The sequence below is a fragment of the Pan paniscus genome, chromosome 21, assembly GCF_029289425.2.
Source record: "Pan paniscus chromosome 21, NHGRI_mPanPan1-v2.0_pri, whole genome shotgun sequence".
Classification (NCBI taxonomy): Eukaryota; Metazoa; Chordata; class Mammalia; order Primates; family Hominidae; genus Pan; species Pan paniscus.
The window spans coordinates 40,187,499-40,215,291 of record NC_073270.2 but is presented as its reverse complement, the minus strand read 5'-3'; the positions used below and the strand labels follow the sequence as shown (position 1 = coordinate 40,215,291).

The 27,793-nt window shown below is 40.0% G+C and overlaps 1 protein-coding gene and 1 pseudogene across 6 annotated transcripts in view; one reads left to right on the top strand and one right to left on the bottom strand.

Annotated features, from left to right (window-relative positions):
- Positions 1-27,793, bottom strand: part of ITCH (itchy E3 ubiquitin protein ligase) — a 151,553-nt gene that overhangs the window by 29,634 nt on the left and 94,126 nt on the right. For 5 of the 6 annotated variants that reach the window (XM_055104975.2, XM_055104974.2, XM_008957199.6 and 2 more), the window contains 8 exons: positions 24,740-24,824; positions 19,979-20,107; positions 12,099-12,171; positions 10,686-10,757; positions 4,147-4,235; positions 2,218-2,377; positions 1,279-1,412; positions 805-945 (listed from right to left, as the gene is read on the bottom strand). In XM_055104975.2, coding sequence (XP_054960950.1) covers positions 805-945; positions 1,279-1,412; positions 2,218-2,377; positions 4,147-4,235; positions 10,686-10,757; positions 12,099-12,171; positions 19,979-20,107; positions 24,740-24,824 — 883 coding nt within the window. The remainder of the gene's footprint in view (positions 1-804; positions 946-1,278; positions 1,413-2,217; positions 2,378-4,146; positions 4,236-10,685; positions 10,758-12,098; positions 12,172-19,978; positions 20,108-24,739; positions 24,825-27,793) is intronic. The other variant, XM_063600798.1, reaches the window with a different exon arrangement.
- On the top strand, positions 4,619-6,319 carry LOC117977254 (adrenodoxin, mitochondrial-like; annotated as a pseudogene).

Genomic DNA, 27,793 nt, shown 5'->3' with positions numbered 1-27,793 from the left:
TGTTTTGAGACAGAGTCTTGCTCTGTTACCAGGCTGGAGTGCAGTGGTGCTATCCTGGCTCACTGCAATCCCCGCCTCCCAGGTTCAAGCCATTCTCCTGCCTCAGCCTCCCTAGTAGCTGGGATTACAGGCACATGCCACCACACCCAGCTAATTTCTGTATTTTTAGTAGAGATGGGGTTTCACCATGTTGGCCAGGATGGTCTCAATCTCCTGACCTCGTGATCTGCCTGCCTTGGCCTTCCAAAGTGCTAGGATTACAGGCATGAGCCACCACGCCTGGCCGATGATGAGGTTTTAAAAACAGGAGTTTTCCCTGTACAAGCTCTCTCTTTGCCTGCTGCCATCCATGTAAGATGTGACTTGCCCCTCCTTGCCTTCCACCATGAGGGTGAGGCCTTCCCACCCTCGTGGAACTGTCCATTAAACCTCTTTTTTTTGTAAATTGCCCAGTCTTGGATATGTCTTTATCAGCAGCAGGAAAGTGGATTAATACACCTTACAATATTCCCCATGAAAATATCTGCATATATATTTGAGATTCTTTTTAATGACATGTTATACAGCATAGCGGTTACAGAGTTGATGTTTAAAAGAGTGATCCTGCATGACTTTTATCCTTAAAACTCTTTTAAAAACACTTAAAAAAAACTTTTTAGAAATGAAAAATGACTGCCTACATAGGATATTGATTAGTACAGAGACAAATATTATTTTTGGAGATACTCTCCATTAGTATTAGTAAGCAATTATTAATGTGCTGTAGTCAAACAAAAAGTGAAATGTGAAAAGGAGCACTCTCACCTGATGTATTCCTCTTTATTTTCTTCTGTTACAAGAATATTGCCACCATTAGGTTTCAGATCATGACTCTTAATTTCACCTAGAATTTCTTTGTCAACGGAGAAGTACATTTCCAAATCACATTCCTCAATATTGTTTTCCCTGCACAAATGAAATTAGCACTATTTGTTATATCCACCAATTCAATCATAATTTATAAGTTTTTAACGAAAGGCCCATGTTCTTAAATAATTAATATTAAGCTATAACATCAAAATAAGAAGAAATAAGATTCTGTTCTAAGGTCATATTATTGCCGAAGATCTTGGATGTATTTTTGTAAAATTTATCATATTGAATAAAAAGACAGGTTTGATATATAGATCATTTAAATGCAATAAACCAATTATGTGCTTACAGTTTGGATAAGTTATCAATACTACATGGAATGCATATAACTATACTTTAATAAATTACATGGAAAAAGAAACTTACTTAACCCAGATGAGAGAATTGTAAAATTCTGGATCAATAGATTCTAAATCCTTGAGTCCAACTGGTTTGTTCAAGATACGCTTATAGAATGGTAAAGAAAAACCCGTGTCTATGAATTTCCCATGGAACAGAGCCTATGAAAAAAGGAAACAAGACCGCTTAAAATAACTGTACAATAATCATTTTATTTCAATATGTTAGATGAATTCTTCATTTAATAACTCTTCCCTGGGTCAGGCATGGTGGCTCACGCCTGTAATCCCAGCAATCTGGGAGGCCGAGGTGGGTGGATCACCTGAGGTCAGGAGTTCGAGACCAGACTGACCAACATGGAGAAACCCCATCTCTACTAAAAACACAAAAATTAGCCGGGCATGGTGGCACATGCTTGTAATCCCAGCTACTCGGGAGGCTGAGGCAGGAGAATTGCTCGAACCTGGGAGGCAGAGGTTGTGGTGGGCCGAGATCACGCCATTGCACTCTAGCCTGGGCAACAAAAGCGAAACTTTGTCTCAAAAAAACACTTCCCTGGCTGGGCACGGTGACTTATACCTGTAATCCCAGCACTTTGGAAGGCTGAGGCAGGTGGATTACCTGAGGTCAGGAGTTCAAGACCAGCCTGGCCAACATAGCAAAACCCCTTCTCTACTAAAAATACAAAAATTAGCCAGGCATGGTGGCGCACACCTGTAATCCTAGCTACTTGGGAGGCTGAGGCAGGAGAACTGACTGAGTCCGGGAAGCAGAGGTTGCAGTGAGCCAAGATCGTGTCACTGTACTCCAGCCTGGGTGACAGAGCAAGACTCTGTCTCAAAAATAAAAAACAAAACAAAACAAAAAACCACTTCCCTTTCTCTCATATGATCTGTTATGGCACCTAACAGAAAATTTAGTATTGCTGAATAAGCAAAGTAAACATAATTCTTGACCTGCACTTACCATGGCAATAAATCTGCCAATAAAACGAAAATATTTCAGGTGATCTGGATTGATGTAAGAAGCGGGGTTTATCTGCAAGCAGTAGTTATCCTTCCCTGCATATTCAAACAGGCAATACATTGGGTTCAACACTTCATGTGACAAAAGAAAGAACCATTCTCTGAAATCAAAAGAAAATTTACGATGAAAAATCTTGTAGGTTACCAAGAAATCAAAGAACAGTGCTATAAAGTTCTCAGGGATCTATACCCCTCAGCTAGTGATAGTTTTCTAATCTCATGTTGATTTTTATTGCTTCTGTTCAAACTCACATCTGTTTCACAGAGTTGGTAGTATACACCATCTCTGGTAGATGGTAATATACACATTATTACATTTCAAAGAATCTAAGACAACATTGCACCTTTATTTGATGAACCACTAAATTGTATTTTCCAATTTTACCTGAGATACATCTTAATTTCAGAGATATTATAAAATGAAAATATTAGTCTTAGAATCAATGAAATACTATTCATAGGCAAATTTAAAATTCACTATTTACCCATGTGAGTAAAGTGGCTGAAATCAATCTAATATTCCATCTATTACTAAGTCCCATAATAATCCCCATCAAGTGCCACTTCTCCCTACACGTTAAATCAATATGAAAATTCTTCCAATTTCACAGAGGCAGTAAAGTTCTTAATTCCAGCCACTCACATATTAGAAAAATGCTGAGACTCTAAGTCAAATATTGTGAAAATATGAACCAATATTAACATAAGATTATGGTTACTAAAACTACGTAACATGGGTGATCTGGGGTAATACATGTGGCATAAGCCTGTAATCTGGATCTCTTTTCCTGTTAGTTCATGGCCTCTTGTGATAAGTGTATCTCATAACACACTTTAATATTGCTAGTTTATTTTCTTATTAGGAATGAATGATTGCTCTCCTCTTCAATTGCCTTTAACTTATACAAAATTACATGTTTCTACTCATATTTGTTATTTATCTATGATTATATCATATATTTTGAAATAATTTTATTTAAACTCAGAAACATAATATAAATAAGAACTACTAAAATGTAGCCACCAATTAGCGTGCACACAAAGACACAGGCTCTGAACTAGGTCATTAATAAACAATATTTCTACTCTTCACAATAATCCTAGAAATGTAGATATTAATATTCTTATTTTACAGATGAAAATATTTGCCCAACATCACACTATTGGGAGCAGAAAAAGATTCAAATCCCGTCTTGACCCCAAAGTCCTTGTCTTTGCACAATGCCAGCTCTACGCAAATTTTTAACCTGGTGTGATATATTATTATGGAATAAGCAAAGCAGTTCTCATTAGAGACTATCTTCTAGGGTCCAATATTAAGCTCCAATATGAAGAAAGCAGAATTAAGACTTTCAACTCCTATTTTGTACAACCTTCTATATTTTCATGACAAATATACTAATCTCAGTTGGAAACTGAGTAACTATTACCTGTATCAGTAATCTGTGGTGGGGAAAATGACCTGATCACTATAAGGCCTTGTGTTTTCTGTGGAACAGATATAAGAGGTGGTAGACTTAACACTGGCTACTGGTTAGATGATACAAAGCTTGCATCCAGGCTCTACAATTTATTATGTGCCTTAGGTGAGTCTCTAAGCCTCTTCATCATCCTATAAAATTCTGTATCACAAGGTTACCCTGAAGATTAAATGAGTGATGTGGGTGAAATCAATCAGCTGTACATGACATAGAAAGTGCTGAATTAAATGTTTTTTGAAATTCTGTAGCTACAGCATAATAAAGGTATAATAATTTGACATATTTCATTTTCCTAAAATATAAGATTGAGAAAATAATACTTGCAAGCGAAGTGCAATGGTACCTTTGGAGGAAAGGAACTAAGTTCTGAGTATTCATATTATCACTACCTTGCTACACCTCCATAATCTAAACCTTCTTCTCCTGGAAAAATCACCCACAAACGTCTTCGCAGATCTTGGGGACTGAAGCTCATTATCTAAAAAAAAAATAAAGTAAAATAATTGGTGAAAAAAGCTATTGAAACACTGTCTACCACTTCTAGGTTTGACATCTCCTTCGTTATAGGTAACTGAAATCTCCCATGACACAGAAAGGTGTTCATGGTCTAGTCAAAACCACACATACAGAAAATACATTATAGTAACGTTTAATAATATTTTATTATATACATCTATATTTTTATATACTTTATACACGTGATTTTATTTATTTATTTACTTTTAGACAGTCTCTCGCTCGTTGCCCAGGCTGGAGTGCAATGGCACAATCTTGGCTTACCACACCTCCGCCTCCCAGGTTCAAGCGATTCTCTTGCCTTAGCCTCCCGAGTAGCTGGAACTACAGGTGTGCGCCACCACGCCTGGCTAATTTTGTATTTTTAGTAGAGACAGGGTTTTGCCATGTTGGCCAGGCTGGTCTCAAACTCCTGACCTCAGGTGATCCACCGGCCTTGGCCTCCCAAAGTGCTGGGATTACAGACGTGAGCCATCATGCCCAGCCGTGATTTTATTTTTAATGATGCTACTATTGACTTATAATGTTGCCTGTATCAATTACTTAGAACATAGATGGGCATGGTCAGAGGTTGGGTGGGGTTTTTGTGGTTTGGTTATTAGGTTTGGTTTTGACTCATAGCCAAAGGTACACATAACAGCTAACTGGCTAACCGAGAAATGAAAACCAGTAGCTGCAGAGAGACCCAGTTAACTTTGGAAACTCATTCTCAGCAGCAACCTATAACTACCTACAAAAACTACTCAAATTTTGTGTCCCACTATAGGTGGTTAATAGGATCATCTTCATATTTGAAGGACAGTACATTACTGAGCTACAATCAATAGGTCATTTGGTTTCCTGCCACGTAAAACAAATTATTTGACCAAAATTGTGTGTGTATAGCACTGCATATATCAATTACTCTTACAAAAAAATACAGAAGAACATGGAAAGGGAGAAGTTGATATAATGCCTATACTTTATTGAGTGATAAGAATGAATTACCACACTTAAATATCCAGAGAGGATCAGTAAGTAACCTGTTTTTGCCAAGTTCTCTCAGTTCCCCCACAAAACCATCACATTTATGAATTCACATCCCACTCAAGCCAGAAAATCCCAGATGTAACAAAAAACTTCAATGCTTATGACATATGTACATTTATGCCAAGTATTCTACAAATAGTATAGGCTAGGTATACAGCAACGCAAATGAGAAATGTCACAAGGTTAAAACTATCTTTAAATAATTCCTTTTGAGTTCCCGACCGCGGGCGATGGCTGCCGCTGGGGGCGCCCGGCTGCTGCGCGCCGCTTCTGCGGTCCTCGGCGACCCGGCCGGCCGGTGGCTGCACCACGCCGGGTCCCGCGCTGGAGCCAGCGGCCTGCTGAGGAGCCGGGGACCGGGCCGGAGCGCGGAGGCGAGACGGCCGCTGAGCGTGTCGGCAGGGGCGCGAAGCAGCTCAGAAGATAAAGTGACAGTCCCCTTTATAAACTGTGATGGTGAAACATTAACAACCAAAGGAAAAGTTGGTGATTCTCTGCTAGACGTTGTGGTTGAAAATAATCTAGATATTGATGGCTTTGGTGCATGTGAGGGAACTCTGGCTTGTTCAACCTGTCACCTCATCTTTGAAGGTCACATATATGAGAAGTTAGATGCAATCACTGATGAGGAGAATCACATGCTCGATCTGGCATATGGACTAACAACAGATCACAGTTGGGCTGCCAAATCTGTTTGACAAAATCTATGGACAATATGACTGTTCGAGTGCCTGAAACAGTGGCTGATGCCAGACAATCCATTGATGTGGGCAAGACCTCCTGAACTAGAACAAATAGGAATATTTTCATGGAATTTTACCTATTTTTATAATTATTATTTAAGTGATAAAATGAGAACATGGATGAGTGGATTCTGTATTATGACTAGCTTTACTATTTTAATTCACCTTGTATAACTACTGAATTTTGTCATTCTTGAAAGTATGCAGCTCTGCCTCTGCCTCTGCCTGCCTCTGCCTGCCCCTGCCCTGCCTCTGCCTCTCCCGTCTCCCTCTCCCCACGGTCTCGCTCTCCCTCTCTTTCCACGGCCTCCCTCTGATGCCGAGCTGAAGCTGGACTGTACTGCTGCCATCTCGGCTCACTGCAACCTCCCTGCCTGATTCTCCTGCCTCAGCCTGCCGAGTGCCTACGATTGCAGGCACGCGCCGCCATGCCTGACTGGTTTTCGTATTTTTTTGGTGGAGACGGGGTTTCGCTGTGTTGGCCGGGCTGGTCTCCAGCTCCTAACCGCGAGTGATCTGCCAGCCTCGGCCTCCCGAGGTGCCGGGATTGCAGACGGAGTCTCGTTCACTCAGTGCTCAATGGTGCCCAGGCTGGAGTGCAGTGGCGTGATCTCGGCTCGCTACAACCTCCACCTCCCAGCCGCCTGCCTTGGCCTCCCAAAATGCCGAGATTGCAGCCTCTGCCCAGCCGCCAACCCGTCTGGGAAGTGAGGAGCGTCTCTGCCTGGCCGCCCATCGTCTGGGATGTGAGGAGCCCCTCTGCCTGGCTGCCCAGTCTGGAAAGTGAGGAGCGTCTCTGCCCAGCCGCCATCCCATCTAGGAGTGAGGAGCGCCTCTTCCCGGCCGCCATCACATCTAGGAAGTGAGGAGCGTCTCTGCCCGGCCGCCCATCATCTGGGATGTGGGGAGTGCCTCTGCCCCGCCGCCCCATCTGGGATGTGAGGAGCGCTTCTGCCCGGCCGCGACCCTGTCTGGGAGGTGAGGAGCGTCTCTGCCCGGCCGCCCCGTCTGAGAAGTGAGGAGACCCTCTGCCTGGCAACCGCCCTGTCTGAGAAGTGAGGAGCCCCTCCGCCCGGCAGCCGCCCCGTCTGGGAAGTGAGGAGCCCCTCCGCCCGGCAGCCGCCCCGTCCGGGAGGGAGGTGGGGCGGTCAGCCCCCCGCCAGGCCAGTCGCCCCGTCTGGGAGGGAGGTGGGGGGGTCAGCCCCCCGCCCGGCCAGCCGCCCCATCCGGGAGGTGAGGGGCGCCTCTGCCCGGCCACCCCTACTGGGATGTGAGGAGCCCCTCTGCCCAGCCAGCCACCCCGTCCGGGAGGTGGGGGGGGTCAGCCCCCCCGCCCGGCCAGCCGCCCCGTCCGGGAGGGAGGTGGGGGTGTCAGCCCCCTGCCCGGCCAGCCGCCCCATCCGGGAGGTGAGGGGTGCCTCTGCCCGGCCGCCCCTACTGGGAAGTGAGGAGCCCCTCTGCCAGGCCACCACCCCGTCTGGGAGGTGTACCCAACAGCTCATTGAGAACGGGCCATGATGACAATGGTGGTTTTGTGGAATAGAAAGGGGGGAAGGGTGGGGAAAGGATTGAGAAATCGGATGGTTGCCGTGTCTGTGTAGAAAGAAGTAGACATGGGAGACTTTTCATTTTGTTCTGTACTAAGAATAATTCTTCTGCCTTGGGATCCTGTTGATCTGTGACCTTACCCCCAACCCTGTGCTCTCTGAAACATGTGCTGTGTCCACTCAGTGTTAAATGGATTAAGGGTGGTGCAAGATGTGCTTTGTTAAACAGATGCTTGAAGGCAGCATGCTCGTTAAGAGTCATCACCACTCCCTAATCTCAAGTACCCAGGGACACAAACACTGCGGAAGGCCCAGGGTCCTCTGCCTAGGAAAACCAGAGACCTTTGTTCACTTGTTTATCTGCTGACCTTCCCTCCACTATTGTCCTATGACCCTGCCAAATCCCCCTCTGCGAGAAACACCCAAGAATGATCAATAATAAAAAAAAAAAAGTAAGTATGCAATTTTTATTTTGGTTATATTACAAAAATGTCAGTCAGATATTAAAAAATAGTTAATGTGATAGAAAAACCTTACATATTTTTTTCTGTTTAGCGACTTTAGCAAAATGTTTTCATATAATCTCATCTGTTTACGTAGAAGATAGGTTAAGGAAATATATTATTATTCCTGTTTGATGTAGGTGAAGGCAGAGATCTAACCTGGCTTGTTTAGGGCCATACCACTAATTAGAAAATCTGTACTAGAACCTGTGTCTTATTACTATAAGCTATTATGTTCAGACTGAAACTGGAGAAATTATGACAATTTATAGCAGTAGTTAAATCTGAATGTGTATGGACAAAAATATTTAATTGCTCAGTAAACTGCTTAACTTCAAAGATAGTTATTAACCTCATAAATATTTCAAAATTTTGATTCTGAAGTCTAAGTCTGAACGTAGACTTAACACTATCAAAGAAGTTTGATCTCTGTTTTGACCCAACTAGAGGAAAAATGATTGGATGGGTTTATTCTTTTCTAAGCAGAATGGTTTAACTTTGTACTCTTTGACAAACAATGCTGATTTCTAAATCTCTGCCTATAACAGAATGGAAACCTTATGAATGAATTGTGTTTCTCTGTCCTGAGCTGGAGAAGGGAATGAGCAGGCTGACACGTCGCACAGCCCCAGGTGGCGCCATTCTCTCATGCAAGGATGGGGCTCCAGGGTGAGCAGCGTGGGCTGCAGTGTGTCAGTCCCAGGAGGGAGGGAGTGGCGAGCACCACAGATTACCACATATGTGTGGAAGACATTTGTATCCTTATCTTTACTATAAATAAATCCATAAAAGTTAAAGAAAAATTCCTTTTAACAAATGTCTAATATGAAGGAAAAAAAATTTGTTTTCTCCTGTACTTTCCCCCATAACCAGTTGTGCTGTGTTAACAGAAGAAACACTATCCCAGAGCAATTTTATCCAACAACTATCCAAAGAAAATCTGATGCTAATTTTGCAATTAGTTTTGTTACCTTTAAGCAATCAAATTGTTCTCTTATATTTTTATTAACCAGTTATTTGATGGATGTCAAATCTAGGGTGACAGTTTTAAAAACTGTTTTAGAACCATCTAGTCAGTTATTTTGCAAAAGACTTTAGGTTTCAAAGTCAAAAGATAAAGGAACAGTTTAATCATGTTTTGCATCTTTCCAGGACTGGTAAGAGGTAAGCAAGTTGCTTCAAGAAACTCGTCCAACAGAGTGATAAAAGGGTGGTTATGAACATAAAATTAGAAATGGGCAAGGACTAGGGTGGGGAATGGCCTGTGACACTTACATCAGATCAAGGGGATGACTCATAATTCTCTAAATGGCCTCAGTAAAGCTCCACTTCCCACTAAAAAGTTTTCTGCTCCTACATAGCAGGATGCCAACTGGCTTTTTCCTTTAATGTCAATAACTGACGTTCCATTAGGAAATGAAAAAAACTGATTCTGAAAGCAAGTAGCCAGCTACCACCGTCTCAACCTCTTTTCCCTTTGCATTCAATTCCATACTTCTTGAAGCTGTAGTTGCTACAATACCACTGGTGCTTGAAAATAATCACTTCCACATCTGGCTATAAAACAAGGACTAACCAGATGTTTTCATTTTAAGACATTTTTTCACTAGTTATTTTAATCTTCTACATAACACAATCATTTTAACATTTAGTTGCAGTAGGTTATTAGTAATATCTGCAAGATAAAGGCGAATAGTAGACTAACTCAAGTTCTTTTTTTTTTTTTTTTTTAAATTGAGATGGAGTTTTGCTCTTATTGCCCAGGCTGGAATGCAATGGCACGATCTCGGGTCACTGCAACCTCCACCTCCCAGGTTCAGGTGACTCTCCTGAGTAGCTTTACAGGATTACAGGCATCAGCCACCAGGCCCAGCTAATTTTTATATTTTTAATAGAGACAAGGTTTCACCATCTTGGCCAGGCTGGTCTCAAACTCCTGACCTCAGGTGATGTACCCGCCTCAGCCTCCCAAAGTGCTGGGATTACAGGCATGAGCCACCGTGCCCAGCGAGTAAATTAACTCAAGTTCTGAAGACAAGTGAAAAAATCTGCTGACTACTTCTGAAAACTCATATATATCTTTTTTTAGATACTGTCACCAATGACCACTTTTTTTCCTGTTAAGAGTAACATATGCTTATTGTAAAAATCCAAGTAATACTGAAGTGTTAAAACAAGTCTTCCCCTCTCCTTTCTACAATCTGATAATGTTCATATGGGTATTTCCAGACCTTTGGCTACCAAAAACCTATTATCTTACCTATGCATTTATTTCAAATCATACCAGTTTAGAAATGGAAACCTGAAACACACACACACACACACACAAACCTATTATCTTACCTATGCATTTATTTCAAATCATACCAGTTTAGAAATGGAAACCTGAAACACACACACACACACACACACACACACACACACACACACACACCTTAAGCCCTAAGGTGGCTGGCAATGAGATCGCACTTGAAAAATTCAAGGACTTCAACTCAAGAAGTTCCAAACCATTCAGATTAAACTGACAGCACCAAAAGCGGGTCCTGAGCTAGCAGCCAGGGGAAAAATTATTGAGAGAATGAAACAGTACCTGTTGAAAGGAATCCTCAAACAATGTTTTTCTTGTCACTGTAATCTTTATGTGCTGTGGCATGGCCAGTTGCTGAAATAGAAGAATGACTTAAGTCAACTCTCATCATTAAAATAGCCTATCAAAAAAATCAAAAGGGGAAAGTTTTATTTACTTTTATCTTTCCTTACAGAAACAAGTAGACTATGAATATAAATTTATATTCAATAATGTTTACCAATGCATCTGTGAGTATTCATGCTAATTATAGATTAATATATGCAAACAGAAGAACCGCAAGATTGATCTCATATGCACACTGCTTACTTAATAATGTGTCAAATAAATCTTTACTTAATCTTATTTTCCAACAGTTAATCCAGATTCTTCTTGCTTCCATGGGTCCAGTTAATTACAAGAGTTTCAAGTGTAAAAATATTCATCATAGTAACTTTGACTAGGGCATTCATTTGATTTAGAACCCATAAAAAAATCATTAATTCCAGTAAATATCTATACATAAGAAATAGTTGATCACATCTGAAAAAAACACTGAATATAACATCTATGTATGGACATGTTCATGTATGTATGAACATGTATTTATCTATCAAAGTCAGTTATATCAAACGATAGTTATAAAAATGGCTGGTGTCCAGGCATGCTGGTTTATGCCTGTAATCCCAGCACTTGGGGAAGATGAGGCAGGAGGATCATTTGAATCCAGGAGTTCAAAACCAGCCTGGGCAACATAAGGGGACCCTGTCTCTACTAAAAATTAGCCAGGTGTGGTGAAGTGCATCTGTAGTGTCAGCTAGCGAGAAGGCTGAGGCAAGAGGATCACTTGAGCCCAGGAGGTCAAGGCTGCAGTAAGCCATGATGGCACCACTGCACTCCAGCCTGGGTGACAGAGTGAGATCCTGTCTCAGAAAAAATAACACATAAAAATAAAGTAGCTGGTTACAATTATATCAGAAAATGCTTTAACTTACATTTGAAGATTTCTGCAATCTGAAAGTAATGGGTACTGAGGAAAAAGTGACAATGTTTGCTTATTCAGATGGTTTCAAGTTTAATTTTCTTCTTTAAAAAAAAGAAATATATATATATATATATATATATATATATATATATTTACAGAGGTAAGGCCTCAATATGTTGCCCAGACTGGTCCTGAACTCCTGAGCTCAAGTGATCTGCCCACCTCGGCCTCCCCAAGTGCTGGGATTACATGAGGTTTAATTTTCTGAATAACCAAAGTCACAAATGATCTAATTGATAAATCTATTTATTTGCTCTAAAAATAGATGAAAGAGATTCTAATGCTTCCCATTTTACCTGTTTTTCTGTGAGTTAAGTATTTTCACAATCACTGTGTAATATAAGCAACACAACAAAGTTAAGGGAGTACAGAGATACAGTTCCAATACTAACCTGACACCAGAACCGGAAATACTGAACCTTTGCTTTGAAGTCCCGAACATAGGCTATCTGAGGTCCATTGTCTCTGAGGAAGAACAAGGGTTAACAGGACATATATAGCTGCTTGTAAAAGATAATGCTGAAGGAAAGCAAAATATCCCACCCTCTCTCAGCACTTACTAACCAAATTCAAAAATATAGCATATTCCTAACGAAACCATTCTTTGCTTTTTGAGAGATATTTCCCCAAGAATACTTTTAAGTAACAGAAAAAACAAACAAAAAACTTTGATTTTGTTGAAACTACTGTTGTGGGATTTTCTTTTCTATGCTGCCAAATCTAAGAGGGCTAAGTAAAGGGGTTTCTATCTGAGAATGCTGTCTATCCCAACATCGATTCCCTCCTTTATCTTTAAGTAAAACCCTTGCTATTTAACTAAGTAGAATGCTACATATAATAAAGACTACATTTCTCTATATGGCCATGTGACTTAAGTCTCTAAGTGAAAGTGGCATATGAAATGTTCAAGAAGGATCTTTTTGGCCAGGTGCAGTGGTTCACACCTGTAAATCCCAGCACTTTGGGAGGCTGAGGCGGGTGGATCATCTGAGGTCAGGAGTTTGAGACCAGCCTGACCAACATGTTGAAACTCTGTCTCTACTAAAAATTATAAAAATTAGCCGGGTGTGGTGGCAGGTGCCTCTAATCCCATCTACTTGGGAGGCTGAGGCAGGAGAATCACTTGAACCTCAGAGGTCAAGGCTGCAGTGAGCTGAGATTGCACCACTGCACTCCAGCAAGGGTGACAAAGCTAGACTCCGTCTAAAATAAAAAAAAAAAAAGGAAGGATTTTCTAAAAGACAGCTAAAATAGCTAAAAAGTGTGTGTGTGTGTGTGTGTGTGTTTATAATTTGCCCTTCCTCCAAATTCCAGCCTGGAGTGTGACCCTGATAGCTTAAGTTTCAGCAGCTGTCACAGACCATGAGGTCACTTTGAAGAATGAGACCATACTCTAGGATGGTAGAAAAGACAGAAGAATTTTAGATCACTATGACACCATGGGGTTTCTCAGCTAGCCTTGGACTTAATACCACTGCATTATCTCCCTCTTAAAAATTCAATGTATATCAGTGTAGAAATACAACTGATTTTGTACATTGACTTTATATTCTGTTACGCTGTTAAATTCACTTACTAGTTCTAGTAATTTTTTCTAGATTCTTCATGATTTTCTGTATACAAACGTTATTTGTGTGAGGGGAAAAGAGACAGTTTTACTTCTTCCTTTCCAATTTATACATCTTGTATATCTTTTCTTTTCTTTCTTTTTTTTTTGAGATGGAGTCTTGCTCTGTCTCCCAGGCTGGAGTGCAGTGGCGCAATCTCTGCTCACTGTAACCTCTGACCCAGAGGTTCAAGCGATTCTCCTGCCTCCGCCTCCTGAGTAGCTGGGATTACAGGTGCCCACCACCATGACTGACTAATTTTTGTATTTTTAGTAGAGACGGGGTTTAGCCATGTTGGCCAGGCTGGTCTCAAACTCCTGGCCTCAAGTGATCTGCCTGCCTGGGCCTCCCAAAGTGCTGGGATTACAGGCGTGAGCCACCGTGCCCGGCCTGTATTTCTTTTTCTCATCTCACTGCACTGGGTAGGAATACTGACACAATGTTGAATGATGTAATGACAATAGATATTCTTGTCTTACTCTTGATGTTCTATGGTATTTCATCATTAATTGTGATGTTGGCTGTAAGCTTTTGTTACATTTTTTTTTTCCAATAAAAATGTTTCCGGCAGGGCGCAGCAGCTCACGCCTGTAATCCCAGCACTTTGGGAGGCCAAGGCGGGTGGATCATGAGGTCAGCAGATTGAGAACATCCTGGCTAACACAGTGAAACCCCGTCTCTACTAAAAATACAAAAAATTAGCCAGGTGTGGTGGCGGGCGTCTGTAGTCCCAGCTACTCAGGAGGCTGAGGCAGGAGAATGGCGTGAACCCGGGAGGCAGAGCTTGCAGTGAGCTGAGATTGTGCCACTGCACTCCAGCCTGGGCGACAAAGCGAGACTCCGTCTCAAAAAAAAAAAAAAGTTTCCAAGGTAGCTGAGAGTTTCTCATAAATTTGCATTGTATTATGTCAAAAGCTTTTCCTGAAATTATCGTATGATTTTTCTCCTTTAACCAATTTTGTTTGTTTTGACATGGAGTGTCACTCTGTCACCCAGGGTGGAATGCAGTGGCCTGAAACCTCATCTCTACTAAAAATACAAAATTAGCCAGGCATGGTGGCGCATGCCTATAATCCAAGCTAATCAGGAGGCTGAGGCAGGAGAATTGCTTGAACCAGGGAGGCCGAGGTTGCAGTGAGCCGAGATTGGGCTATTGCACTCCAGCCTGGGCAACAAGAGTGAAACTCCGTCTCAAAAAAAAAAAAGAAAAGAAAAGAAAAAGAAAAAGAAAACATTTCCATCACTTGTATTTTATGAATAAATTTGAATAGGACTGATTAATTTATAACTTATAAGTTTGATGAACTTTACCAGTGACACCATCTAGGCCAGAATTTTCTTCATGAGAAATCTATTTTTTTTTTTTTTTTTTTTGAGACAGGGTCACACTCTGCCACCCAGGCTCAAGTACAGTGGCGCGATCTCGGTTCACCACAGCTTCCTGGGCTCAAGCAATCTTCCCATCTCACCCTCCTAAGTAACTGGGACTACAGGCATGCACCACCACACCCAGCTAATATTTTGTATTTTTTGTAGACATGGGTTTCACCATGTTGCCTAGGCTGGTCTTGAACTCTTGAGCTCAAGTGATCTGCCCATCTCGGCCTCCCAAAGTGCTGAGATTACTGGCATGAGCCACTGGGCCTGCCCTTAAAAATTATTTAATTATGCATTTGATTTATCAGCTATAGGGATATTTAGACTTACTATCTGTTCTTGTGTCCATTTTGGTGACATATCTTTCAAAGAATTTGTCCATTTGATCTAAAATGTTAAAGTTATTGGCATAAATATACCCTTTATTATCCTTTTAATGTCTATAAAATATACAGTGATGTCCCTCTTTTTTTCTCTATAGGTTTAATTACTAAGGGTTGTTAATATTATTAATGTTTACCAAAAATTTATCTTCTAGCTTTGGGCGCTCCATTGTTTCTTTTCCACTTCACTGAGTTCTGCTTTTATTTATTTCCTTTCTTGTACTTACTTTAGGTTTAATAACTTGCCTTTTTCTACCATCTGAATGTAAAAGCAGAGATCACTGACTTTATCTTTCCTATATTCTCATCTACTTCTTTAAAACAAAAGTTTCCCTCTGAAGACTACTTTAGTTAAATTCCACAAATTGTGATATGTGGTGTTTTAATTATTATTCAAAATAAAATATTTTCTGATTTTTCTTGTAACTTCTTTTTTGAGCAATGGTAATGGTGTGGTGTAAGTCCCGCTGGACTATTTTTAAATAATGGGGACAAATACACTTCTATCTTACATAAACCACTATTATTTTAGTGTTTTCTATTATATGCACCCAAACTTATTGTAACTAAAATGAATGATAGAATAATATTATCGGTAATTTACTCCCATATCTAAATTACCTCTGTAATTTCATTAATACCAAATTGGCCTGATTTTCCAGTTTCTGCTTTAAACATAAAAGTTGTTAATGTGTAGAAGTATAAAATTAGAAAGTAATAGGGAACCATCTTTGCTCTAAGAAAGCCACACTATAAGAAAACTACAGAGCAACATTCCTTATGAACACTGATGGAAAAATACTAAATAAAATATCAGCAAAAAAATCTCAGCAGCATATTAAAAGCACACTTTAATCCTTTTGACTAAGTAGGATTTATTCCTGGAATGCAAAAAAGGCTCAACCTATGAAAAATCAACATAATATACCACATTAACAGAATGAGGGGGGGAAAAATCACATGATCATCTCAATTGATACCAAAAAAGGATTTTACAAAATTTAATACACTTTCATGATAAAACACTCCACAACAGGGATAGGAAACACTAGGAATAGAGGGAAACTACCTCAATATAATAAAAGGCACATATAAAAATCTAACAGCAAACATCACATTCAATGGTTAGAAGTTTTTTCTTTAAGATGAGGAACAATATAAGAATGCCTATTTTCACCACTTGTAGTCAACATAGTATCCAGAAGCTCTAGTCAGAGGAATTAAGCAAGAAAAATAAATAAATAAATAAAAGATACCCAAATTGGGAAGAAGAAAACTTATCTGTTTTCAGAAGCTAAGATCTTTTACGAAGAAAACACTAAATATTCCACAACGAAAAACCCTGCCAGAATAAGTGAATTCAGGAAAGTAGCAGCATACAGAGTCAACACAAAATAGTTCCATTTCTATATACTAAGAATAAACAATATAAAAAGAAAATTAAGAAAACAATTCCATTTACAATAGCATCACAAAGAATAAAAAATACTTAGGAATTAATCAAGAAGGCAAAAGACTCGTACACTGAAAACCACAAAACACTGCTGAAAGAAATCAAAGAAAACACAAAGATATCCACATTCATGGATTGGAAGACTTAATATTGTTAAGATGACCACACTACCCCAAATTGATACAGATATTGAATCTGTATTGATCAATATAGATTTTATTGATTCTGTACATTCAATAAAATCCCCTATCAAAATCCAAATGACTTCTTTTTTTCAGAAATAAAAAAATCCATCCTAAAATTCATATGGAATCTCAAAGGACCCTGAATAGTCAAAAGCAGCTTGAAAAAAGAACAAAGTTGGAGGACACATACCTTCCTGATTTGAAAACTTGCTACAAAGCTATAGCGTGGTATTGGCAAGTCAGACATACAGACCAACAGAATAAACAGCCCAGAAATAATCCCTTGCATATATGGTAAAATGCTATTGACAATGGTGCCACAGTCAAGCAATGGGGAAAGGACAGTCTTTTCAACAAATGGTGCTTGGGAAAATTGGACATTCACATTCAAAAAGATGAAGTTGGACCCTTACCCAACACCATATACAAAATTTAACTTAAAATGGATAAAAGATCTAAATGTAAGAGCTAAAATTAAAGAACGTCTCAGGCCAGGCGCGGTGGCTCATGCCTGTAATCCCTACTCTTTGGGAGGCTGAGGGGGTGTGGATCACGAGGTCAGGAGTTTGAGACCAGCCTGACCAACATGGTGAAACCCCGTCTCTACTAAAAATACGAAAATTAGCCAGGCGTGTTGGTGCGTAGCTAAAACCCCAGCTACTCAGGAGGCTGAGGCAAAAGAATCGCTTCAACCCAGGAGGTAGAGGTTGCAGTGAGCTGAGATCTTGCCACTGCACTCCAGCCTGGGCGACAGAGTGAGACTCTATCTACAAAAAAAAAAAGAACTTAGGGCAAAGCTTTATGACACTGGATTTGGAAATGATTTCTTGGATATGACACCAAAGGTACAGGTGACAAAGAAAAAACGGACAGGCTGGGCGCGGAGCTTCACATCTGTAATCCCAACACTTCAGGAGGCCGAGGCGGGCGGATCACCTGAGGTCGGGAGTTCGAGATCAGCCTGACCAACAAGGAGAAACCCTGTCTTCTACTAAAAATACAAAATTAGCTCAGCGTGGTGGTGCATGCCTATAATCCCAGCGACTCGGGAGGCTGAAGCAGGAGAATCGCTTGAACCCAGGAGGCAGAAGTTGTAGTGAGCCGAGATCGCACCATTGCACTCCAGCCTGGGCAAAAAGAGTGAAGCTCTGTCTCAAAAAAAAAAAAAAGAAAGAAAGAAAGAAAAAAAAAAAAAAGAAAAAACAGGCCGGGCACGGTGGCTCACGCCTGTAATCCCAGCACTTTGGGAGACTGAGGTGGGTGGATCACGAGGTCAGGAGATCAAGATCATCCTGGCTAATGTGGTGAAACCCCGTCTCTATTAAACAAAATACAAAAAAAAAAAAATTAGCTGGGCATGGTGGCGGGCACCTGTAGGCCCAGCTACTTCGGAGGCTGAGGCAGGAGAACGGCGTGAACCCGGGAGGCATAGCTTACAGTGAGCCGAGATTGTGCCACTGCATTCCAGCCTGGGTGACAGAGAGAGAGACTGTCTCAAAAAAGAAAAGAAAAGAAAAGAAAAAATTGACAAATCAGACATCAAAATCTAAAATGTTTTATACATCAAAGGGCACTATCTACAGTAAAAAGGAAACCACAGAATGGGAGAAAATAATTGCAAATCATGTATTTGATAAGGGATTAACACCCAGAATATATAGAGAACACCTAAAACTCAATCGCAAAAGAAAGAAAAAACAACAACAAATGGGCAAAGGACTTGAAGAGACATTTCTCCAAAGAAGATACACAAATAGCCAAGAAGCATATGAAAAGATACTCAACATCACAAACCATTAGAAAAATACAAAGAAAAACCACAATGAAATACGACATTAAGGATGACTATTTAAAAAAATATATGATGATGATGAAGAAAAAAAAAAACAGAAGAGTTGATGAGAACGTACAGAAATTGGAATTCTTCTGCACTAGGGTGGAAATGTAAACTGGCACAGACACTGAAAAACAGTATGGTGGTTCTTCAAAAAATTAAATACAGAATTAATATTTAATCCAGCAATAGATACAAAAGTCATCCTAACCCTAACCCTAACTTTTGGGTACAGATACAAAAGTCATCGAAGTAGGAACTCAAACAGATACTTGGTTTTTGGTGTTTTTTTGAGACGGAGTCTCACTCTGTCACCCAGGCTGGAGTGCTGTGGCATGATCTTGACTCACTGCAACCTCTGCCTCCTGGGTTCAAGCGATTCTCCTGCCTCACACTCCCGAGTAGCCGGGATTACAGGTGTGCGCCACCATGCCCAGCTAATTTTTGTATTTTTAGTAGAGATGGGGTTTTGCCATGTTGGCCAGGCTGGTCTCCAACTCCTGATATCAGGTGATCCGCCTGCCTTGGCCTCCCAAAGCGCTGGGATTACAGGCATGAGCCACTGCGCCTGGCCTCAAGCAGAAAATTATATACCAATGTTCAGAGCAGCATTATTTACAATACCCCCCAAAAAACAGAAACAATGCAAATATCTGTGAATAAACAAAATGTGATATATACATACACTGGAATATTATTCAGCTTCAATAAGGAATGAAAATGTTGATACATATTACAACACGGATAAATCTTGAAGACATGACCTTAGTGAAATAATCCAGAGACATAAGCATAAATATTGTATGACTCCAATAATATGAGGTACTTCGAGTAGTCAAATTCATAGAGAAAGACAGTAGAAGGCTGGTTACCAGGTCTGCTAAAGTTATTGTTTAAAGGGTACAGTGTTTCAGTGTGGAATGATGAAAACATTCTGGAGATGGATGGTGGTAATGATTATGCCACAATATGAATGTGCTTAATGCCACTGAACTGTACACATAAAACAAGAAACTTTAGGTTATATATTTTCCCACAAAAGAAGTCATAAAGCACATAAGCAAATCAAAAGGTTACTTTCTCAGAAATGGGGTGGGGGAGAAGTAATGAGAGCTTTTTTAACGTCAAAAAGTTAAGGGAATGAAAGAAGCTGAAAATCAGAAATCAGAGATTAATTGGTAAGCAGTACAATACCTATAAATTCTAAATAGTTTCATTTAGTGCTGTGTGAACAAATGGTAACAAATATGAAAATCTCTAGGATAAAATATCCAAGAGGGAGATGGAAATGCAAAATACTTAATGAACAGAAACCTATTGTCAAGCTAACTCAAGAAATACTAAGACTTCCACTCCTTGCTAATACAAATCTTTATATCAAAATCTGAAGGACTAGTATTTTACTCTTAATCTACAATGTTTAGAAAACTTACAGGGCAGATTTTCCTGTGCGGGGATCTATATAGGTGGTAGTTCTTCTATTGTGGTCCACAAAATATGGAATTCCATCCACTGTGAATCTCATTTCCCAACCTTCAGGTAAGGGCTTTTCATTTAATTGACTACGAAACACAGGAAAAAACATAAACAAAAATATTAAAGAGTTGCTTGTTTGCCAAGTACAGAAGCTACAAATGTCAATAAACATAGCAGAAATCTTTTAGAAAACCATTCAGTTCAGTAATTCAGTTGTATACTAGACATCTCTATGTGGACATCCTACAAACAGGTTAAACTCAAAGTCCATCAAACACAACTCAAGTCTTCTGCCGTCTACTTGGCTTATGTTCCCCATTAGCTAATGACTCATCCTAAACATCTTGTTAACCAAATTCTAACCATTCTGCCTTAGAAATCTTCACGTTCATCTCTATTTCCAATCCCCAACACCATCCTTTCTCTGGCTTTGTTTCTCTCCTGCTTTTTTTTTTTTTTTTTTTTTTTTTAGATGGAGTCTCACTCTGTCGCCCAGGCTGGAGTGCAGGGGCACGATATCTTGGCTCACTGCAACCTCCACCTCCCAGGTTCAAGCGATTCTCCTGCCTCAGCCTCAGCTAGGACTACAGGCGCCTGCCACCACGCCCACGCCCAGCTAATTTTTGTATTTTTAGTAGAGAAAGGGTTTCACCATGTTGGCCAGGCTGGGTTTGAACTCCTGACCTTGTGATCCTCCCACCTCAGCCTTCCAAGGTGCTGGAATTACAGGCGTGAGCCACCACGCCCAGCCATCTTCTGCATTTTTTGAACAGCCACCTAACTCGTTTTCCTTATCTGATCTCACTCTAGGCCTGCTCTTATACTGATACTGCTAACAGAGTATCATCCTAAAACAGAGATCTTATTTAAATTAGTTATCTCTGTAAAGTACTATCACTGTTCCACCATTACCAATGATTAAGATCTAAAGTTCTTCATATGGCATTCACTCAGCCTCTATACGCTGGCCTCAATGTTCCCTTTGCACCCAAACCTCTAACTCCCTTTCATGAATCCCATGATTTCACAGTGTAGGCCACTCAGCACTTCCTTAAATAAGATATGATCTGCCACACCTCCAAATGAAGCCTTTCCTTTTGTCCCATATTATCTACTGTTTTTCTACTAAGGCAACTCAAAAAAAGATTCTTTTAAGAGAAAGAATCTCACTCTGCTGCCCAGGGTGGAGTGCAGTGGCATGATCATAGTTCACTGCAGCCTCAAACTCCTGGGTTCAAGCAATCCTCCCACCTCAGCCTCCCTAGTAGCTAGGACTACAGTTGTATACCACCACACCCGGTTAAATTATAAAATTTTATGTAGAGACTGGTCTCACTATGTTCCCCAGGCTGGTCTTGAACTCCTGACCGGAAGTGATCCACCTATTTTGGCCTCTCAAAGCACTGGGATTACAGATGTTGAGACACTACACAAGGCCTAATATGTTATTTATGAAGTATTCCATGCCACCTCCTTAATACCTATCTTTATACCTTAAAAACTCTTGTGACCCTAGACAAGCTGCTTAATCTCTCTAAACTTTAGGTTCTTTGTCCATAAAACAGAGACAACAATGTCTATGAGACTAGATGAGGAACAAATAAGACAGGTAAAAAGTGACAGTGAGCCCAAGTTGTAATTGTTATTACTCCTACTACAACTATAGATTGATCGTTCTCTTTAGGTCTTCCAAAAGTATTTCCTACATACTGCCAGGACATCTTTTAATCAAGTATTTCAGTTTGTGTGTTTGGCAACAACTTCCCACCAGCCTGGGCAACATAGAGACACCGTCTCTACCCAAAAAAAAAAAAAAAAAAAAAAGCTGGGTGTGGTGGCCCATGCCTATAGTCCAAGCTACTTGGGAGGCTGAGGCAGGAGGATTGCTTGAGCCCAGGAGGTCAAGGCTGCAGCAAGCCATGATCATGTCACTTCACTCCAGCCTGGGTGACAGACTGAGACCTTGTCTCAAACAACAACAACAACAACAACAAACCTGTATTCACTTAACTGAATACAAATGTCAGATAAAACAGACTACCAAAAATGTAAAAAAGAGGATTCTCAATTGTTATACTTGCAAGATAGGCTCAGTAACAAGTTGTTGTCTTGAAAATAAATTAGATAGAACTAGGTCATCTGTGTTGTTAAAGCAGAATTCTAACTTTAGCTATAAAACTTTAAACATCTAAGAGGAAACAAAAAAATGGTAGCAAATTATAGAAAGGTGACTTCTTCAATCTATTCTTAGAAAATTCTAAAGAGGAAGAAAATGTTATCTATGAAATTCTTCATTCTTCCTTTATGGAAACTGAATAAATTTAAGTAAATGCAGTAACTCCATTTAAAAAGAAAATGGTCATTTGTTGGTAGGCAGAAAAAACTATTTTAAGTTGAAAGCATATCTTTTTTTATTTATTTTTAGTTTTAGTTTTTTGAGGCAGAGTCACACTCTGTCGCCCAAGCTGGAATGCAGTGGTATGATCTCAGCTCAGTGCAACCTAAACCATACCTTCAGAACAAAAGTTTTTAAAACTTTTGAGCCATGGAATATCTGTTCTCAAATTATAATTATACCAAAAGAGAGGTCTGGCCTTTGCCCTCAGCAACTTGGTAGTGATGTTTAGGCCCTTGGAATGCACTGCGTATTGGGAATATCTTTGTTTGCCTGGAGGCTTTGATCACTGGACAGTCAATAATGTGATTTATAATGGAGGCTGTGGGACATGGAGCATCAGTTCCGACCTCTGGAGGAACTAGAGACTAAAGGGCATTAGCTCAAATCTCCAGTAAGGACTGGAGACAAAAGGTCAGCCAAGAGGGCAGTACCTGATCAAGCCCCAATAAAAACCCTAGATACCAGAGACTTCCCTGGTTGGTGATACTCGACCTCAATGTGTACGGTCCCACAACAATGCTGGATGTTCAGAGCCTCCCAGACTCTGCCCTGTGCACCTATTCCTTCTGCTGATTTTATTTTGCATTCTTTCTCTAGAATAAATGTGACTATAAGAGGTTTCAATGAGTTCTCAGTACTTCTAGTAACTTATCATACCTAAGAGTGGTGGTGGGGGCCCCCAAATTTGTAGACAGTTGGTCTGGAGTCATCCTGTGGACCCCCAATATTGTAGCTGATGTCTGAAGTGAGGGCAGCAGTTTTGTGGAGGACTGTTTCCTCCGACTGTACAGTCTGCCAAATTCCTTGCAGAATGGAACCCTCTAGCAGTCTGATAAATGCATAATATTACAGACTGTTATGGGTTGAACTGTGTCCTCCCTCCAAATGCACGTTTATATCCTGGCCCTCAATAACTCAGAATGTGACCTTATTTGGAAACAGAGTTACTGCAGATGTATTAAGATGAGGTCATACTGAAGTACTGTGGGCCACTAATCCTATAGGACTGACGTCCTTATAAACAGGAAATTTGGGTACAGATAGACATACAGACAGGAAGAATGCCATGTGAAGACTGGATTCATGCTGCCACAAGCCAAGGAGCTACAAGAAGCCAGGAGAAAGACCTGGAACAGATCTCTTCCTAGTATCTTCTGAGTGAGCATGGCCCTGCTGACATCGTGATCTCAAGCTTCTAGCCTCTAGAACCCTGAGACATACATTTCTATGGTTTAAGCAACCTCCTCTGTGGTACTTTGTTAAGGCGCCCTAGCAAACTAATATGCATACTATTATAACATGTTACAAAGATAAACCATTATATATACATAATTGTCAAAACATTATTTCTGTAATCCCAGCTACTCAGGAGGCTAAGGCAGGAGGATCGTTTAAAGACAGGAGTTTGAGAACAGCCTGGGCAACAAAGGGAGACCTTTGTGATAATGTACATATATCTCTTTATTAATAAATTAGCAAGTCCTTGTAATTATGTGTGTAAACAAGTATTCAGAGATATCTGCAACAACAACAGAATATTTTTTTAACACCCTTTGACTTCTACTGATGGCAAACTCCTAGGCATTCTTAATCCTACATGGTAGTAGCCTACATTCATAATGGAAGAAGATACTAAATTTCCAGTAAAGAGTAATGAAACTGAGTATGTATTTTCTTCCTCCTTGAAGCCACATACCCTAGATTCTTAACCAGTGATCTCAGGTTAAGAAACCCTGATTTAGAATCACTAATCTGTTCTTAGTAATTAAAAATAATATATATGTTAATAAGTATATTCTCATGTGCCAGATAATTTTTTTTGCTTTTCTATTGTTTTCTTTTTTTTTGAAACAGCCCTCAACCTGTCCTCCAGGTTGGAGTGTACTGGCACAATCACAGTTCACTGCAGTCTCGACTTCCTGGGCTCAGGTGATCCTCCCACCTCAGTCTCCCGAGTAGCTGGGACTACAGGTATACATGCCAACACACCCAATTTTGGGGATTTTTTTTGTAGAGACAGGGTCTCACTGCATTACGCAGGTCTTCCTGGCCTCAAACAATCCTCCCTCCTTGGCCTCCCAAAGTGCTGGGATAATGGGCATGAGCCACCATGCCCAGTTAAAGTTTTTTCCTGCACTTTGAAGAAATCTTCAAACTTTCCATTAGATGAAAATAATAGTATAATTTTCTCTTTCCAAAGTATGTAGGTGATTAATGTTTTAGGTCTTTGGCAAAAGAATATGAACTTTGATCTTCTTCAGTTGTTAGAAATAAGGTATAATCTTTAAGAGATTAAATATACACAAGTAACTATTCTTACCCTTGACTTCTGGGGTCTTCCCATTGTGTAATTCGTGTGTTGTGGTTGACGAAATATACTCTGCCATTGCTGTCTGTTCTCTTCTCTTTGGGAAGGGCAGGGGCAGGGGAAAGCAAAGCATTAGCATTGGCATAGTCTTCTTGCTCAAGGAAAAATAAAATTATTTGAATTTGCCCATTTCTCATTTCATTGTTTATTTTATAGTTTTTAAATCACAGCTTTAAAAGGTTTAATTTATTGACTATTAAATGCACATCCTTACTGAAGTTATAGAAATATTACATCTTAGAAGCTAAGTAGACGTACTTTATAATGTCCTAACCATAGGACCTTTCTACTCAATCCAACCAACAGCAGCAAGAATAATGAACAGTTATTTAGTTTTTTAGACAGGACCTTCATTTTATTCTTAATAGTCCCATAGGGTAGGTGAATTCATCTTTATCCTTAAGATAAGAAAACTCAGATAGGTTAAATAATCTACCTGAAACCTCAGAATTAAGTAGCAGAGATGAGATGGAAACTCAGGTCTCCATTTAGGGATTTTTTTTTTCCCATACCACATCATTTCATTCATTAAAATATAGTAAGGTGCCAGGCGGGGTGGCTCAGGCCTGTAATCCCAGCACTTTGGTAGGCCAAGGCAAGTAGATTGCTTGAGCTCAGGAGTTTGAGACCAGCCTGGGCCATATGGTGAACCCTCATCTCTACAAAAAATACAAAAAAATTAGTGGGCCGTGCTGGCAGCCCACTAATATATATATTTGATATATATTAAATATACATTTGTATATATAAATACACACACACACACACACACACACACACACACACACATATATATATATTTTTTGGAGACAAGGTCTCACTTTGTCACCCTGGCTGGAGTGCAGTGGCGTGATCTCAGCTCACTACAGCCTTGACCTCCCAGGTTCAGGTGATCCTCCTGCCTTAGCCCCACAACTTGTACAACTTGATTTTTAGAAACTAAGCTTTTTAAAAAGTTTGAATCCATTCTGTGATCTTTAATACATCAGTTATTCATTTTGAGACATGTTGAACAAATAAAAAAATTAGGATACCAGAAGAGTCCTATCTTTTGAAGAATTAATTGGTAATGGGACAGAGAAGCAACTTCCGGGGCTAAGGCAGGAGGGTCACCTGAACCTGGGAGGTCAAGACTGCAGTGAGCTGAGATCATGCCACTGCACTCTAGCCTGGGTGACAAAATGAAGCCCTGTCTCAAAAAAAAAAAAAAAAAAAAAAAAATATATATATATACACACACACACACACACACACACACATACACACACACACAATATATAAAAATATATATAAAATAAGGAATATAATGTAATTTGGGAGTGTGTATATATACATACATATATATACAAAATAAGGAATATAATATAAGGTATATGCTAGGCATTATTCAACTAAAAAATACTTCTTTTCTTAATACACTTAACATATCTCGTTCCTTAATATACCCAGTTCCAAAATCCTAAATATCTACAGTAACTTTCTATACAAGGGATAGGAAGCAGAACTCATTTCTCTAATTACTGCATCTAAAGCTGCTGCTTGTTCCCCAACTGCCTCTTGCTTTAGGATTCTCCCTGTTTTCGTGTTCCCAGTGTACAAAATTTTACCTGCTTTCCTGAAATCTCCCCATTAAGGTTTAGAAGATGTGGATATTGGCCGGGCGCAGTAGCTCATGCCTGTAATCCTAGCACTTTGGGAGGCCGAGGCGGGCGGATTGCCTGAGCTCAGGAGTTCAAGACCAACCTGGGCAACATGGTGAAACCCCGTCTCTACTAAAATACAAAAAAAAAAAAAAAAAATGAAAAATAAAAAAACACTAGCCAGGCATGGCGGTGTGCACCTGTAGTCCCAGCAACTCGAGAGGCTGAGGCAGGAGAACTGCTTGAACCCGGGACGCAGAGGTTACAGTGTGCTGAGATGGATTACAGCCTGGCGACAGAGCAAGACTCCGTCTCAAAAAAAAAAAAAAAATGTGGATATCATTTTCTCTTTTAATAAACAAATTAAGTAGACTTGAAATTTTAACAGTTCTGCTGTTTTTGAATTACTGACTTCTCTGTCCCATTACCAATGAATTCTTCAAAAGATGGGATTCCTGCTGTATCCTAATTTATTTGTTCAACATGTCTCAAAATGAATAACTGATGTATTAAAGATCATAGAATGAACTGAAACTTTTTAAAAAGCTTAGTTTCTAAAAATCAGCATTTTAAACAAAAATTTAAGCTTAATCCATGTTGACATGGCTAATTTTTATTTCCTGTGGTTTGAAAAATTGGTTAACTATTGGTCCTGCGCTGTGGCTCACGCCTGTAATCCCAGGACTCTGGGAGGCTAAGGTAGGCGGATGGCCTGAGGTCACGAGTTTGAGACCAGCGTGGCCAACAGGTCGAAACCCCGTCTCTACTAAAAATACAAAAATTAGCTGAGCATGGTGGTGGGCATCTGTAATCCCAGCTACTAGGGAGACTGAGGCAGGAGAATCGCTTGAACCCGGGAGGCAGAGGTTGCAGTGAGCCAAGATCATGCCATTGCACTCCAGCCTGGGCGACAAGAGCAAAACTCCATCTCAAAAAAAAAAAAAAACAGGAAAAGAAAAAAGAAAAATTGGTAACTATTTTTCAAATTAACACTTGAGATCATCTGGATCAGTTTTAGGCCAAATTATAGTCTTGTCAAGTTCGTATTTGGTAATATTTAATTTTATTTCCAACATAATTCCATGATTTCAAGTAGTAGTGATAACAGAGGTTACAATGGATGTAACTAGTGAGTATCACAAACCTGCTTCTGACATTTAAAGCTACTTTCTATGTCAGCTTAGCTTAAAATGAAAATAGAATTCCAATGTGCATAATATACAGAAAAGTGGGACTCTGCCTCTCATGACACAGGTTTTGATGGTCAAGGCTTCTTCAGTGCATAAGCTTATCACCAACTCAAAGGCTGTCTCTAAAGAAAAACATAATCACCCACAGTGTTACAGCTTGCTCTTGTTAACATAAC